This window comes from Halyomorpha halys, unplaced genomic scaffold, assembly GCF_000696795.3.
Source record: "Halyomorpha halys isolate HHAL.00 unplaced genomic scaffold, Hhal_1.1 Scaffold826.1, whole genome shotgun sequence".
Taxonomy (NCBI): Eukaryota; Metazoa; Arthropoda; class Insecta; order Hemiptera; family Pentatomidae; genus Halyomorpha; species Halyomorpha halys.
Genome location: NW_027109508.1, coordinates 317,039 through 332,063, shown reverse-complemented (window position 1 = coordinate 332,063; position 15,025 = coordinate 317,039). Strand labels below are relative to the sequence as shown.

At 31.5% G+C, this 15,025-nt stretch overlaps 2 protein-coding genes across 7 annotated transcripts in view; one reads left to right on the top strand and one right to left on the bottom strand.

Annotated features, from left to right (window-relative positions):
- LOC106686470 (uncharacterized) overlaps window positions 1-1,579 on the bottom strand; it is a 38,779-nt gene extending 37,200 nt beyond the window's left edge. The window contains exon 1 of the mRNA XM_067047699.1: window positions 1,488-1,579. Coding sequence (XP_066903800.1) covers window positions 1,488-1,569 — 82 coding nt within the window. The 5' untranslated portion in view covers window positions 1,570-1,579. The remainder of the gene's footprint in view (window positions 1-1,487) is intronic.
- Window positions 1,580-2,033: 454 nt separating this feature from the next.
- Window positions 2,034-15,025, top strand: part of LOC106686472 (uncharacterized) — a 49,430-nt gene continuing 36,438 nt past the window's right edge. Inside the window, exons 1-7 of one of the 6 annotated variants that reach the window (XM_014429810.3) lie at window positions 2,034-2,471; window positions 2,546-2,742; window positions 6,318-6,508; window positions 8,867-9,018; window positions 9,429-9,593; window positions 12,987-13,109; window positions 13,496-13,588. In XM_014429810.3, coding sequence (XP_014285296.1) covers window positions 2,448-2,471; window positions 2,546-2,742; window positions 6,318-6,508; window positions 8,867-9,018; window positions 9,429-9,593; window positions 12,987-13,109; window positions 13,496-13,588 — 945 coding nt within the window. In that variant the 5' untranslated portion in view covers window positions 2,034-2,447. Of the gene's footprint in view, window positions 2,472-2,545; window positions 2,743-6,317; window positions 6,509-8,863; window positions 9,019-9,428; window positions 9,594-12,986; window positions 13,110-13,495; window positions 13,589-15,025 lie in introns of all 6 variants that reach the window. The other 5 variants (XM_014429811.3, XM_014429809.3, XM_014429812.3 and 2 more) reach the window with 5 other exon arrangements.

The window sequence follows — 15,025 nt, the reverse complement described above, 5'->3', positions numbered from 1 at the left end:
TATAACATTTAACATGGTAAAACATATAACATTTAACACAACATCATGAATACCCCTATAGAAGTCAACTTCATCGACAATCCACAACTGTGTTTATATGGTTGAGGAAGCCTTTAGGATCCAGAACCTTCTTATACTGCAAAATCTGATTCGGTATAATTATTGTAAAATATGTGTCGATGTAGATCAATGTCTTTTCCAGCAGCATTTAAAACCAAGGAGATAGTATACCCTACTTCAGAGAGAAAGTGGAGCCAAAAAGAGGAGAGGTTTGACCAAGCCCTCGGAGCTCAGGTTTACGTTGGGGTTTATAGGAGTGTCCGCCATTAGGGGTTTTCATGATGTTTCGTTAAATGTAAAAAGCTTTAACATGCTAAATTTTAAAAGTATAGAATTGTGAGCACCATTATTTTAAGTAATTTTATATGTTAAATGCAGAGAGGCTTCTAGCGGATTTTCTGGACAACTTAATTTGTAACCATGTAATCTTTACGAGATAATAAATCTACAACAGCTTCGTCAAATCATTTTTCCTCCTCCTCACTTGTTCCTTGTTTCCTCCCCTAGTTCTTTTCCATCAATTTTTATTATTTTTATCGATAATTTTATTAGAGTTTTAAAATGTAGAAAACAAAAACAACACGAAATATGAGTAACTAACCTATCAAAAGGACAACAGCCAAGATGGCGGTGAGCTCAGCTGGTCTGTTGCGTGACGTCATTCCCCATTTAGCAGACCTATTAACAGACTCTCAACCATGTAAAATGTTATCTCATTTAAACATCCAAAACGGAGGAAATATTCCTCTATTTAACAACTTAAACTAAAGATCATGAATACCCCCACAGCCACGATTACAGAATTCCTTACAAGCCCAATCTTTTTGGCTTCACTTTTCCTAATAGCTTACCCCTTCCATTACAGTTATTCTTCCAGATTAAAAACTATCACCAATCTATCAGGCGCATGCGTAACATGGTTTTTGACAGTTTGAGGATAGTTGTGAATTGTGTTGGAACACCTTTAGTTGGCCACTATAGCTTATAAATATTCTCTAATTTAATGTTTTAAGGAAATGAAATTAAGATACAAATTACACATTTTATTGTGAAATCACAAGATATACCATCGATCTCCTAACCTTCGTTTTGAATATTATAGACCAAATACTAAAGTTTATGAACAATTTTGTTAAATAATATTAATCAATATTTAATAATAAATAATATTAATCAATTCAGGAAGGCACGATTTGGTGTTTTGAATACATAAAATAAAATTGAAGTACTAAAATCGTAACTGTCATTCATAAATATTTTTCAATTACAACATATCTCAAATAAAATTACCAAAACGAAAATAATATAATCCTTCAAAATTACACTAAGATATTGAATGCTTTCTCAAAATAATATGAGGTACATATACCTTTTGTGGATACTATTTTTTTTTCCACTATTAATAAATTTAAAAAATATTAACATACCAGTTTGGAAAAAATTAATTGTTTTTTTCCTCCGCCTGTTCGGCACCTTTTTAAATGGATGGTTATCTTTCATAAAATTCATTTAAGTTATTTTTTAAGAAAGGGATTTTCAAATATCTCTTAATAAAAGCATGTAAATAAAAACTTCTGCAACTAGAAAAAAGCATGTTAAACACCAGCAACAAAATGAAAAAGTGGAATTGCTTTTTTATTTGTAAACAAAATATTTATTAATTTATAAATTCATAATTATTTTTTAACTATCAAAATTGACATTTTAATTTTTCTGCATTAATATCTTCGGTAATACATTACATTTTCAAATCACATTCTCAAATTCAGTGTGATATTTTATTAGTTTTTGTAGATTTTTAATAACTATTGATTGAATATTTTTTAATTAATTTCTTAAAATTAATAGTACCATAATATGATAGATAAAATATACATATTATATTAATAACATAAAAAAAACCTATATTCGTTTGAGAGGGGGGGATCTTAAATCTAACCTTATTGCATCATATTTTTTGAAAGTTCGCGTTATCTAATGGTACCTGACTTTAAATTATTTCTAAATTTTCAAACATTGATAATTTTATATTTCTCTTTTTGCAGTATATTAAAGGTGTTATTGTAAATAACAATTATATATGTTTGAGTTGGTCGGAGCTACAGAAGCGTTAGGTTCCCAAAGCTTCTTTGTAACCTCCTCTCAGTAAATCGTAGTTTTGCTAAATTTTTAAGTTTTAGCGAAAATAAAATTTTAATATCCATCACATGCCATTTATATTTTTACTTCTATTTAGAAAAGGAAATTTTATTGTGTTGTAACGGTTTCTCTCTTATTACATACGGTGCCATTGTTTAGTTACAATTCATGTTTTCTACATTTAGCTGATGTTGTTTAGGAATTGAATATATTTTAGGGCTGCCTGTAATGAAACAATAATTTAAAAGATGGAACCGCAACCGAAATACAGGGTTTGTTTTGTTTTCAATTTGAATTTGAGATGAATTATATCCTATCAAAATCTAATTATCCGTGAATATTTCAGGAAAAAGTTTTGATTGGGCTGGAAAGTGCTCCTCCAAGTTTTGATGTTAGGAGTAAAGTAATGGGGCCTGGAGGTGCGAATCTCCAATATATAACTAATGAAACTGGAGCGATAGTAACTATCAGAGGAAAAGGATCGGGTTTTATTGAACCTGCAACTGGTCATGAATCTGTTGAACCTCTCCATATATGTGTCGAGTGAGTTTTTGATAGTATTTACTGTTTGTTTCTATTGAAATCATCATCTAAATACATCAAACAATTATTTATTGATTAATTCTTCTACGCTTTGCTTTGTGAAGTAGTCTAACATTACTTAATCATATAAAGGTATTGAAGTGAATTACTAAATCACTGAAATCTAGCGTTAAGCGATTAATACTCCTAGTAAGTTGGCTGACTAAGTTCCAACATCATTTTACAGCTATAAAAGAATGCTAATAGTAGAAAAAATTAATATACCTTTTTTTTTCTTTTGGTACTTGTTAATTACAGTATCGCCACTTCTTATAAATTATGTTATTTAAAACAAAATAATTAAAATACATCTTTATGTAAACAAAACTAATTTTTATTTATTTCTAACCAAAAATCTTTTGTCTACTAAAATTTGAGAGAACATATCCTTTTCTTCAAGTTGAGTATGCGATACGAGTTCTGTTAAATAAGATGCAATGAAATTCCGTTTTGTTCCTCATCTTCTTTTATTTCCCCATTTAGCTGATCCCTGTAATCTTACGATTTTTTACATATTCGCTTATGTCTTTTGATCAAGAAAGTAATATGCTTTTAAAATAAATATCAATTGTAAATAATAAAACAATAAGTATATGTTTTAATATTGGGTAATTTATTATTTTAGAGTGGTGATATAATTAACAAGTATCTTTTTATTTTAAATTTATAAAGTTTTGATATAAAAATTGTTAATCATTAAAAACTGAATATTTGGCATTGACTTGTTTCCTTTTATAACCTTGAACTAGACATATTTCTTCTAATTCTTTAACAACAAAGAAGTGTCTTTACATTTAAAGAAATTTGACAGATTTTATTTTAAAAGTAAATAGCACAATTGAGTTTATTGTGAATTTCAAAGGTTATTCATGTATACAAATTGGATTTGATAAAGATCTTGAATTTTTTTATTTTTAGGTTATTGATATTGATATTATAGTACTTGTGCATCAACTACTGATTGTGGTAGCAGTATACAAATGTGATTACAAATTCCATTTAATGTGTGATGTGCGAACTCATTTGCAATGTTGTATTGTTGTGGATTGTTTTCCTCTTACTCCATTTTAGTTGAAGTCATGCATAAATTCGAATCACTTTTGATTATATCCTACCATTAGGAGTAATAGTTGTGAACTATGATAAAACCTTGTTCCATTCTAATCAAAACCAAGACATCAACAGTTAATCCATAGTGTATTTAAGAAAAATATTCAAATATTAACCTAAATCATATATCAGATAAACAATTAAAACACAAAACTGAATTTAATATGCAGCTCATACGTATATTTGGTTCTAAAACATAGTATCTGACATTTTTTGTCTATTGAAGTATTTGGTAATATCTGATTGCGTACAGCTGATTTCACAGGTTTTTAAAAGAATGTGTATGAATTTTTTTATTTTACAATAATATTGGTATTATGGTACACTCATACACGAAATCATAGTTCGGGTGGGTCTTCAGCATTGCTATCACATAAAGAGCTCTTGTCAGAACTGTTTAAATTGTTAAACTGTTTAATGAAAAAGTTATGGTAAGTGATAGCTGGTTGGAGATAAAAAATGATAACTGACAAAGATGGCCGCCTAATGCAGCCTGTTTCTTAATGATTAGAAAAATAAATCCAATATTTTCAATGACAGTAACGGTCTGACTAGAGCTCTTTTTGTTATAGTAATGCTGAAGACCCAAACTATGGTTAATTATTAATTAACCTACTTAACAAAAGTAGATTTTTAACTTCTATTTCTTCGACTATGAGTCAAGTATGTGATAACTGATCTTGGTAAAACATATACTCCATTTATAATTTGGAATCAACTTACAAATGTTTTGTAATAATCTGCAGAATACAATTTTGTGTTAAAGTGAACAATGTTTCACACCTACTAGGTCTGTCATGTCAGTGCCTACTGTTGTGGTAGTATTATCGCACTAGATCTTGTGTGATTGTTGACAGTTAAGCTACTGTCAGGTTAAACATGTTTTACAAAAACAAAAACATGGTAGATATGTTTTACCACCGGGTGTCTCAAATATTGTAAACATACTCTTGCTGTATTATTTTTCCTATATACACTCAAAAAAAAAATTGGGTAGCAGCTAGTGTAAGTTTATTTTTCAATATACTCAAAATAATTGGGTAGTATGATTCTGTGTTGGAGCTAATTACTAAATATTACCATAAAAACTTAAAAATCAGTTTCCCACATGCTTTCATTTTGTCAGTTGTCATGTTTTACGACCAAACGAATCATATGATAAAGTTTAAATCAGGAATAGTGTTAACGCCATATTTTATAAATAATATTTATTTAGTATTAGTGTTTAATTTAATTGCATTTAATTTATTTATATTTCTATGTTATAATTATGTAATGAAGACAGTTGCTAAGGGTCGATAACTGTTGCTAAGAGGTTGTCTAGCAACAGGCCGAACATCTTCGTTTTTAAATCAGTTCTAGCTAATTAGTGGCCAACATAGCGTCTAACCAGCCCTGTCTGCATTTATAATGTAATAGTTCGGACATTTTTAGTGCGTTAGTCAACATTAAAGTATAAAACCAGACCTTTTCTGCGTTTTTGGCCTTTGAGTGAAATGTTGCCTAATTAGTCGGCTCACCTAATTCATTAAAACGACCAGACCCTGTCTGCCCTGTATTTAGTTATGCAGCTGCGACTTGCACATCTCGACTAGCAAAGTATTCCTCTGACCTATCAGAGTGGAACAACCTTTCATCGACCAGTATTTATTTTATATATCTATTGTTTTTTTGTAAATGAGTTTCTTGTTTTCATAATATATTTAACTAATTTTCTTTAGTTTAAAAGGCCTTCTATTTTACTTGTATTATTTGTTTTATTATAACTCTTTTATTTATTTATGTTTAAGTTTTCAAATGTTATATTAACCAAATAAATGTTTATATCCAAACCAGCTTGTGTTTTTTGTTCTTTTAAAGCTTTTCAACAAAAAGACAAACAATTTGAGGTGGCTTTAACATTTGAATTATATTTAGTTTCACATTCTGTGTTAGTATAATAATAATTACTATTATTATATTAAAACTGAACATGAAAGTATAAAACAATGTAATATTTCATTTGTTAGATATAATTATTATCAATAACACTTATTCTTAGCCCTGCTGTCTTATTTTGAAAGAAATTATTTGAAAAAAGAAAATCAACTAGCATTAACTGTTGATACATAAAATAAAATATAATTAAAGCCACTATACATATAAAACAACTATTTATCACAAAAGTTGATATCACAATGTGTATGATTATTCACTAGTTATTGTGAATTTCAAAATTTTGTCAATGCTAAAGTGTAAATTTGGTTCAGGTTAAGATAGCAAAGAAAAATATTAGCAATAATATCGCTTATAACTCTTCATTTGTTGTTTTAAAACATACAAAGGAATTATTGGTCCTAGGATTATTTTAAGCACATGAATTTTAATTTTTGATTCTTTTACATAGATTTTTTTTATTTATTTTTTTTTACAATGATATTTTTTAGGCATTCCAAGTATGAGGTCCTTCAAGCTGGTCGACAACTTGCTTTCAATTTGATCGAGACTGTTCAGCAAGAGTGGTCTGACATTCAACAACAGCAACACCAGCAGCAGCAACAGCAACAACCAACGGCCGAGAGCCAACAGCAAGGCACGGTTCAACAACATGTCCAGGCCATTCCAGTTCATAACCAATGTAAGTTTATATTTAACTTGTGATTGATGACTGATGATGGGCAAACGACTGACCTGGAAATCACATGTGACAACTTTTAAAAAAAGACTGAATCACGGACTTTCTTATTTTGATGACTACTACTTCATAAAAATAAATTATCGCTTACTTACAAACTTAAAATATACTATTGTAATAATTTTAAAAAATATTAAAAATTAAATAAAAAGAATCTTTACTCGTTTTATAACTTATTTCAAATATAAGAGATAACTTGGGTTCAAGTTAAGAACTTTAAAATCAAATAAATAATATAATTTTATTACATAAAAAGAAAGACTCTTAATCTCAGGGCGGGTTACTAGCAATCAGAAACAGGCATTTACAATAATTACAATTAAAATCTATTTTACACATGTATCTAACTTTATGTATACAAAAACTAACCATGCTCTACGATCTTCTTTCGTTGATTCCTGGTATCTTCTTTGTTCTTAATCTTATTGTCCTCGCGTCCAAAATCTAACAATGGCTTCCAAGCTTTCCCGCTTCCAGCCGAAGTACGTCCTCTCACCAGGCCATCCAAACTAAGAATGCCCATCTCCTCTCCGCTATCTTCGATGTTTACTGATCAATCCAAAATAATCGATTTTGTTCCAATCGATCCGATTTACTTCTCATGGTTTGTGATGTGAACAGTCTGTTGACAATTGTTATGTTTTTCTATTTCATGTTTGATTTTTCTTTTTCTATAATTACTGTATAGAAACAACAAAGGTTGAAAAACTTCAGTCCATCTTAACACAACCAACCCAACAAACACTTTGGAAGGACGTGCACCGCCATCTTTCTTGTTTCAAAAACAACGTATTTCTTTTAGACAAAGAAAACTGGTTAGCTTTTTAAAATAACAAATAACAATATTAAAATTATACATAAAATAAACATCAAAACCCTTTATACATCAAAATATATTATTTACTCAAAAAGAGCATATTACAATATATTGCTTAGACCAATGTAGACCTACACCATTCAGGTGTAGGCTCCTGCGAACAATCCCACCTTCAGACCTTTCAGATTTTTCAATTAGATTTCTTCCACTACATCACTCACAATCCCTTTTACATCACAAACAAATTATCAAATAAGAATCTAGGCAGACCAATTGTGACTGACGTAATAAAAAAACAGTACAAAACTTTTTATGAATCACTCTTTGGAAACCCCAACCTATCGGTACAAACATTACTGACAGACGCACTGCCATAAAATCTAATAAGAATACTGAAATACCTCTGGAAGACGCTTTATTTCCCTTAATGTAAGAGGCTATGTTTCGCATACGTAAAGAACAGTACTGTGGATAACAGGTAGTATAACGACTATGAAAAGTTCATGGTTTTTGAAGAAATTAAGTCAGAAAATGCTTTTTTGACCTGAAAATCATTTTAAAAAAATTTATCTTTATGGAAGTTGTCCAAATTTCTGAACAAGTAGAAATCCATTGGAGATAAATCTGATGAACAAGGTGGGTATGGAAGGGCGTCATGGCACAGCTCGTTTAGTTTCTTTACTGTCTGTCATGAAACATGAGCTCTGGCGTTGTGGTGTAAGAGTATAGTTCCCTTCTGGTTAACCAATGCAGGTTGTTTTTTGATGCATTATATCGATATCGGTGCAGTACGATGTGGATTTGATGGTTTCGCCCCGGAGTAAAAAGGAATAATGAATTATTTTTGCCATTGACCACCATACAAAAACCAATAATTTCTATGGATGCAAATTTGGTTTTGGCATGTGTTGATATTTAACCACTAACTAGATCGACACCTGTTGTCATATACTATTCTCTTTTTATCACACATAATTATCCTTTCGAGAAAAGGCTTGTTTTTTTGTCTAGTAAGGAATGAAACGCATGTTCATAACGCTTTTGCTGCTGCCACTAATTTACTACCTGAGGTCAAGCTTTTTTACTTTACCAATGGTCTTTAAGTGTTGATACACTTGTATTCAGTTCTGCTGCAACTCTTTTAACTGGTTTGGTAAGGATTTTCACAGTATGCTTAAGTTCATCTTCCTCTTTTCTGATCATCAAAATCTGTCACCAGCCAAAAATTTTTCAAACCACTGGGGAATGGTCTGTTTTTTACAATACCCTTTCCCGAACACCATTGATAATGTTTCTTGTAACTTGGGCTGCCGAGTGTCCAAGTTTAAAATGTAGTAAATAACGAAAGTCCACTGATCCCACTTTGAATTTGTGAAATAGTAAAAATGAACATTTCATATTAAATGATTCAATAATTGAGATATTGCATTTAAATTGTTTTTAAAAAATTACATCCCTCTAAGTTAGTTCTGATCTTTTAGTAGGTTCCACATCAGTACAGGCTGGCCAAGGGCAAGAGACAGTATTGCCAACAAGCGGTAGTGCTCTTCAGTTGCAACTACCAATATTCACACCACCACCTTCTCTAGCAGTTCCTCCTCCGCCGATCCATCTGGCCCAGGCACAGCCTATACAGGTAGTATATGAATGTTTAATTTAATTATTAACGATATTAGTATAGAGAAATTTATCTTAATGCACAATGTTATTAACGATCCTGGCTAACAAGGTATAAATTTAATGTATTCGAACTTCACCATTTCTGAACCCTTCCACATTGGATGTGGACACCAATTTTATTCCTCTTCAGGACTTTTCACACCTCTAGTATAGACACAATTTATTAGTTATCATAACATAATTATTGTTTTCCAAGTGGAGGACAAAATCATTTGGTTTAATTAAATTTCAATGCGCCGTTTAGGACTAAATAGCAAATAAAGATTGGTGTCCATTACATAGTTATACCTATTGCATCTTCAATTAGCTGTTGAGTATTGTTTTAGATTATTTTATAGATAATAATGATGTTATTATTACGACTAGGTAAGCGTGAGCAATACTAGCGGAGGTCAGACACACCAGACAGCCGTTAGCACGGGCAGTGCCCAGACGACAACTGACGCTAGCAGTCAACAAGCCATCGTCCAGCAGTCAACCGGTCTTCAGCCTACGGACATACAGCACCAGATACAGATTCAGCCTCAGCAGGTAAACCACCTCTAATATTTTTTAAATAATTTTTATTTGTAAATTCCAAATAATTTCTTGTCATTAAAAGTCAATTTTTTTCAAGCTGTTACATTAGGTGTGATTTGGGTGAGAGTTGGGATAAAAGTACTTGAGTACAGTGTTGTTGTTTTTTCAAATACAGTAAAGTCTCAGTTATACGAATATGAGGGGGTACCAAAAATTCTTCGTATAAGTGAATACGCAATACATATGTATTATGGATGTATATTTTTGAGAATATTTTTCTTGTACTTAGTAGGTACATAAACGTATGTTGTATGTAGTTGAAAGAAAAACAATTATTTATTGTATAAAAATTTAATATATCTTTAATCCGAATTTTTTAATTTTTGACAAAAAAAATTGCGTTGTTTGTTTGTTTCATGTTGCTTTTGGCTGAATACATCATTCTTTCGCATTCTATTAAGGTGTTAGATTCCTTCTCACTAATTTCTTTCGCATATATAAAACTTTTACAACTTCAAATGCTTCAAGAGCTTCTGCAAAAGATGGAAGAGACAAATGATCTTCGTCATCAGAATCGAAATCGTCCGAGCTTCCTTCAGTTGGGATTGGGGCAATTTCTACGATTATGGCTTTGTCGCTATGAGGGCCAGATTGTTGAACACTACGAAATTTTCGAATGTAATGTCGGAAGAACATTCGACCACTCCGGAGGGTTTTTGAAAACTTCTACTTCTTCGGTGGTTTCTTCCTGTCCCAAATCTTCTAGAGGGATCCTGCTTTACGGGAGCACTTTTCGATAGTAGTAAGCTGAACAGCATAGAAAGAGATTTTTTTTGCTCATGATGGTAAATTTTTTTTTAGGTTTTTCGGTTTTTCATACACATTTACTTCAGGCGTTAACGAGAGACTGACAATTTTTATTTTGAAACGAAAGTAGGGAGTAGAATGTAAACATAAAGAGTCATTGGGACCGGATGTTATTTGTGGAAAAAAGTTGTTTACTGCTTCGTTTTTCACGGAATTTTTCGTCCTTTGGCAAGCCGCGGAAGAAAAAAAATTCGTAGAACTGAATAAAATTTACTAATATGTACATAAATTCCAAACTTTCCTTCGTATAACTGAATGTTTCGTATAAATTGATAATTACATACACATAATTATGGGGTTTTTGTGGGGGATTGAGAAATTCTTCGCATAACTGAATGTTACGTATAAGTGAGACTTCACTGTACTTGTATTGTTCGAGTTCTGAGTATTTTAGTTAGTACTTCACTAGTTGATTGATGATTAAAAAAAAATCTTCAGCTCTATCCTGTGAGGACTTGTTAAGGTTGTAATATGGTGATGAAAATACTGGTGAATATATGTGTAGATAGATAGGAGATATATGCTTAGATTGGGAACATTGGAGAGGAAGTGGGAGTGCATAACCTAGGGTGAAAAAGGGAGGTGAGTGTACTTGATGTTGGACATTTGCAAAGGTTTGTCAGTTATCATAATACTTCTGGGATAGGTGAGATGTTGGCCGAAAGGAGTTAGCTGACTATCAAGAGTATCAACGGAAAAGATATGACAATGACAAAAACTTTTTTTTTCCCCTTTGTATATTAAAGTTAGTTAAGTCTACTCAGTTAAATTAATTTTAAGTCAATCCATAAGTTTTATTTTTTTGTAAAATATATTTTTTTTTTTTTTTTTTTTTTTAATACAAGCCTATGTTCTCTATAAACTCAGAAATAAGGTTAGCATCTAAGAATCAGTTTTACTTTTATTTGGTTTTGATTTTAAAAGAACTTTTTATTTTTTTTTTTCATAAAAATTTTTTTTATATACTTTCTATTTTCTCCATTATCTCAGAATTATTGTAGTTTGAGTATTTTAAAATAATATCTCATTCTATATGAGCTTAAGAGGAGAATTTAATTGTCTATATTAGATACAAAACAGTTTTCAGGGATTGCAGGCACTGCGACAGAGTTAACTGTGTGATAGTTGCTGTCATGACAATACATTCACTAGGTCTGACATGATAGTGAATAGTACTGTGAACTGTTCCTCAATGTGAGTCATTGCAGCATCGCAAGCACTGCCACGTTGTGTACTGTATGAAAGTACACTAGGTCTGGTGTGGTAGTTATAATAATATTCTGTATTTATTCTGGGACTAGTTCCTTTATAATAATATTACAGGCACCTACAAGAGGCATTAATGCCTAAGAGTGTAATACAAAGAAAATAATAAAAATGAACTGTAAGGAACACCATATAGTATAACTAAAATAATAAATTGTAGTCTAGTAATATAAATGAAAAAATAATTAAACACAGATGAACTATGAGTAATTAACAAAAAAAAAAAAAAGGAACAATTATTTTTTATAAACATATTTACAAGTGTAAAAGAAAATTGAAAACATGAAAGATAGATAAACAGTTTAAGGTTTGCAAATGTAAATGAAAGAAAGAAGAGAAGTGGTTAGTAAAAGTTATAAATTTAAGAAAGAATTATATAGAAGAATTTATAGATGGGACAAAGGAAATTAGCCGGCATTTTTAAGTTTTTTAAAAAAGAAAATGACAACAAAATAAAGGTATCCTTGAAAATGACACGAGGGTTGAAACATTGGAAGGTTTTGAAAAGAATAAAGTTGAGAAAAAAAGGATCAAATTTGTTTTTAAATAAACATATTTATTTATTTTATGCCGACATTTTGACCTGAGTTTCAGGTCTTCATTAGAGCTATAGTACAAAAGAGATAACAGCACTCCCTGACAAACTTCTCCAATCATTAATCTACGGTCAACTATCTACACCTCATTATCTTTTATAAGATTGAGTAGAAACAAGGTTTTTCTTATTTGAATTTGAAATAGTATTTCAATTTCAGTCATGTAGATATTCAGATCTGGTTCTGATTAGAGCATGACCGAATTTGATTTGAAACCCCCCCCCTCCCCGATGAATTGGAGCGTCAGCATATTAGGTAATATCATATAATCACTCTTATTTCAGTTCAGATCTATTGAACTAACTTCCTATTGAAACTTTATTTCTGCTTATACCGGTGGCCTCCTTAGGCGAAGTCATGGCTTCAAGGAATTATGAGCCTTAGTAGTCTTCCATCATGCCCAAAAGGTAGAGAAGTACTTTCTTAATATAACTCACAGTCCGTTCAACTCTTCTCTAGGATTATTTTCTTCTTAGTGCCGGATCTCCACTTATCAACTGTCGCAATATATTGAAGAATTCTTAGTCTTGAAGTAATATGTTTTCTAAACCAGAGAAATGTTGACTTTTATTTATATATATAAGGCTTGTTTTGGATTATTACAGCAATACTTTTATATTTATGATGGGCTTTATTCTGGTACTTTGTTGATGATACCTATTTCTGGTAATGGCAGGTTTACGTGAGCCAAGGGGGAGGTGTCATTCAGCCTGCTACAATAATACCTCAGCAGCAGATCCAGCCCACGTCCATCTTGGCCCATCAGCCGCAAATCATCACACAATCTTATCCTATTCAGGTAAAGTGGTCGATGGCTATTCTCATCCCCTGGGAATGATTCCTTCGGTCAGTTATATATATTTGTTTTTAATGCAAAAGTTCTTGGTTGAAAGCATCAGAAAACTTTCTTAATATCTGTTAAATATTAATCCACCAGAGAGAATAGTAAACAAGAAATAATAGCAATTTTTATTTTTCCTCGTAAGTTTATATTTTAATATTTTTATTTATTTCTCTTTTACTGCTAATCTGTGTGAGAAAGAGGAAATCAATTTTCTTGTCAATGTATGGTTGTTTTTTTGTTTTTTTTTCCTTTTGTTTTAATTTTGGGATCCCATTACTAATCCGTTAAAGGTTCCAAAATTGTATGTATGAAATGGTGATGGATCGATTTAATGGTTACAGTATGTACAGGCCAGCAACGGACAGATGGTGGTTGCGTATCCCAACATCGTGAGGCCAGTTGCTACGGATACCAGCTCTACACAACAACCTCAGGTAATAATGGATAACGTGTGTTTGGGCTAGTGATTAACAATATGACTTAAATGATTTTGATTTTCTCTTGAGATAATTTTTTTTGTTTTAAAATATCTTCATTATTTATGCTTGGTATTTCAGCTATTGTCTGTTCTTTTAGTATCTAGTATTGTGAAGCTATAATTTGAATAAAGTTATTTTTATATGTCTTTTAAAATATGTTTTGATATCAGGTTTATTCAAACCTTCTTTATATTAAAACCTCGTCTTGTGGACGGGTGAGGTTAGTAAGTCTTAGATGGCTTTCCAGCCTAATAACCACTCTACAGAAGGCCCTTAACTAGGCTTATTCAGTTAGTTAGCAAGTAAGGAACAACCATGCCAGGGGATGAGCCTTGGACACTGAGCAGGTAGAGGAGAAGGTGTAGAGGGTCGAAGTTAGGATAACAGTTCTAGTTGCCATGATGAAGCGGATAGACTAGAACTGTTGAGAGAGGAGCCAACTTACTAGTTGCTGAGATGAAGCATACAGACTAGAACCGTGGAGAGACAGGATCAGCTTTACTGGCTGCCGAGATAAAGCTGATGGACCAAGTATAGCTATTAAAGAAATGTACCAGTTCTAGTTGCCAGGATGAAGCGGACGGACATGATATATATATTGTAAAATGCTCTTATTGAGTACATAGTATATTTTGATTTATAAAGGGTTTTTAATATGTTTTTATTTTATGTATCATTTTAATATTGTTCATTTGTTTTGTTGAACCAAAAAGCAAGCTAACCAATTTTCATTGCCTATAATAAATTTGTGATTCAAAACAAAACCAAGATGGCGGTACGTATCCTTCAGTCAAAAAGTCCGTTGAATCAAGGCCATGTTGAGCAGATTAAAATATCATAAAAACTATTTTAACTCTTCCCATCATAATTGAAAATACAGTAAATTTAAGAAAAAATAGAAGTCAAGAAATATTGCTAAAGAATAATATTCAGAAAGTAAATCATTTTCATAAATCCCTAACTGTTGTGCAATAATCGATGTTTAGATGGAACATCGAGACAGGTTTTGGTTTTTGGCGGGCATTCGTTGGTTGGGCGCGATTGGGAAATGATGTTTCCAGGATGAGGAGGTCCTCATCAATTTCTGTCCAGCAAGGGTGAACAGCTTGAAAAAGGAAGACAACCAAGAAGAATAAGGTGAGTTTGGATTGCCTGGTGAGAGGACGTCCGTCGGCTGGAAGCGGAAAAGTTTGGAAGCCATTGTTGTGAGAGAGACATAGCTTTTTGGAAGGGCTGGAAGCCATATTTGACAGTATGACATAGCATTATAGAAAAGAAGGTACCAAGAATCATCAAAAGAAGATTGTGAAATTAGTTAGTTTTGTTATACCTAAATTTAAATACATGTGTAAAAGAGATATTAATTTAATTGAGTGTTAATAGTAAAAGTGT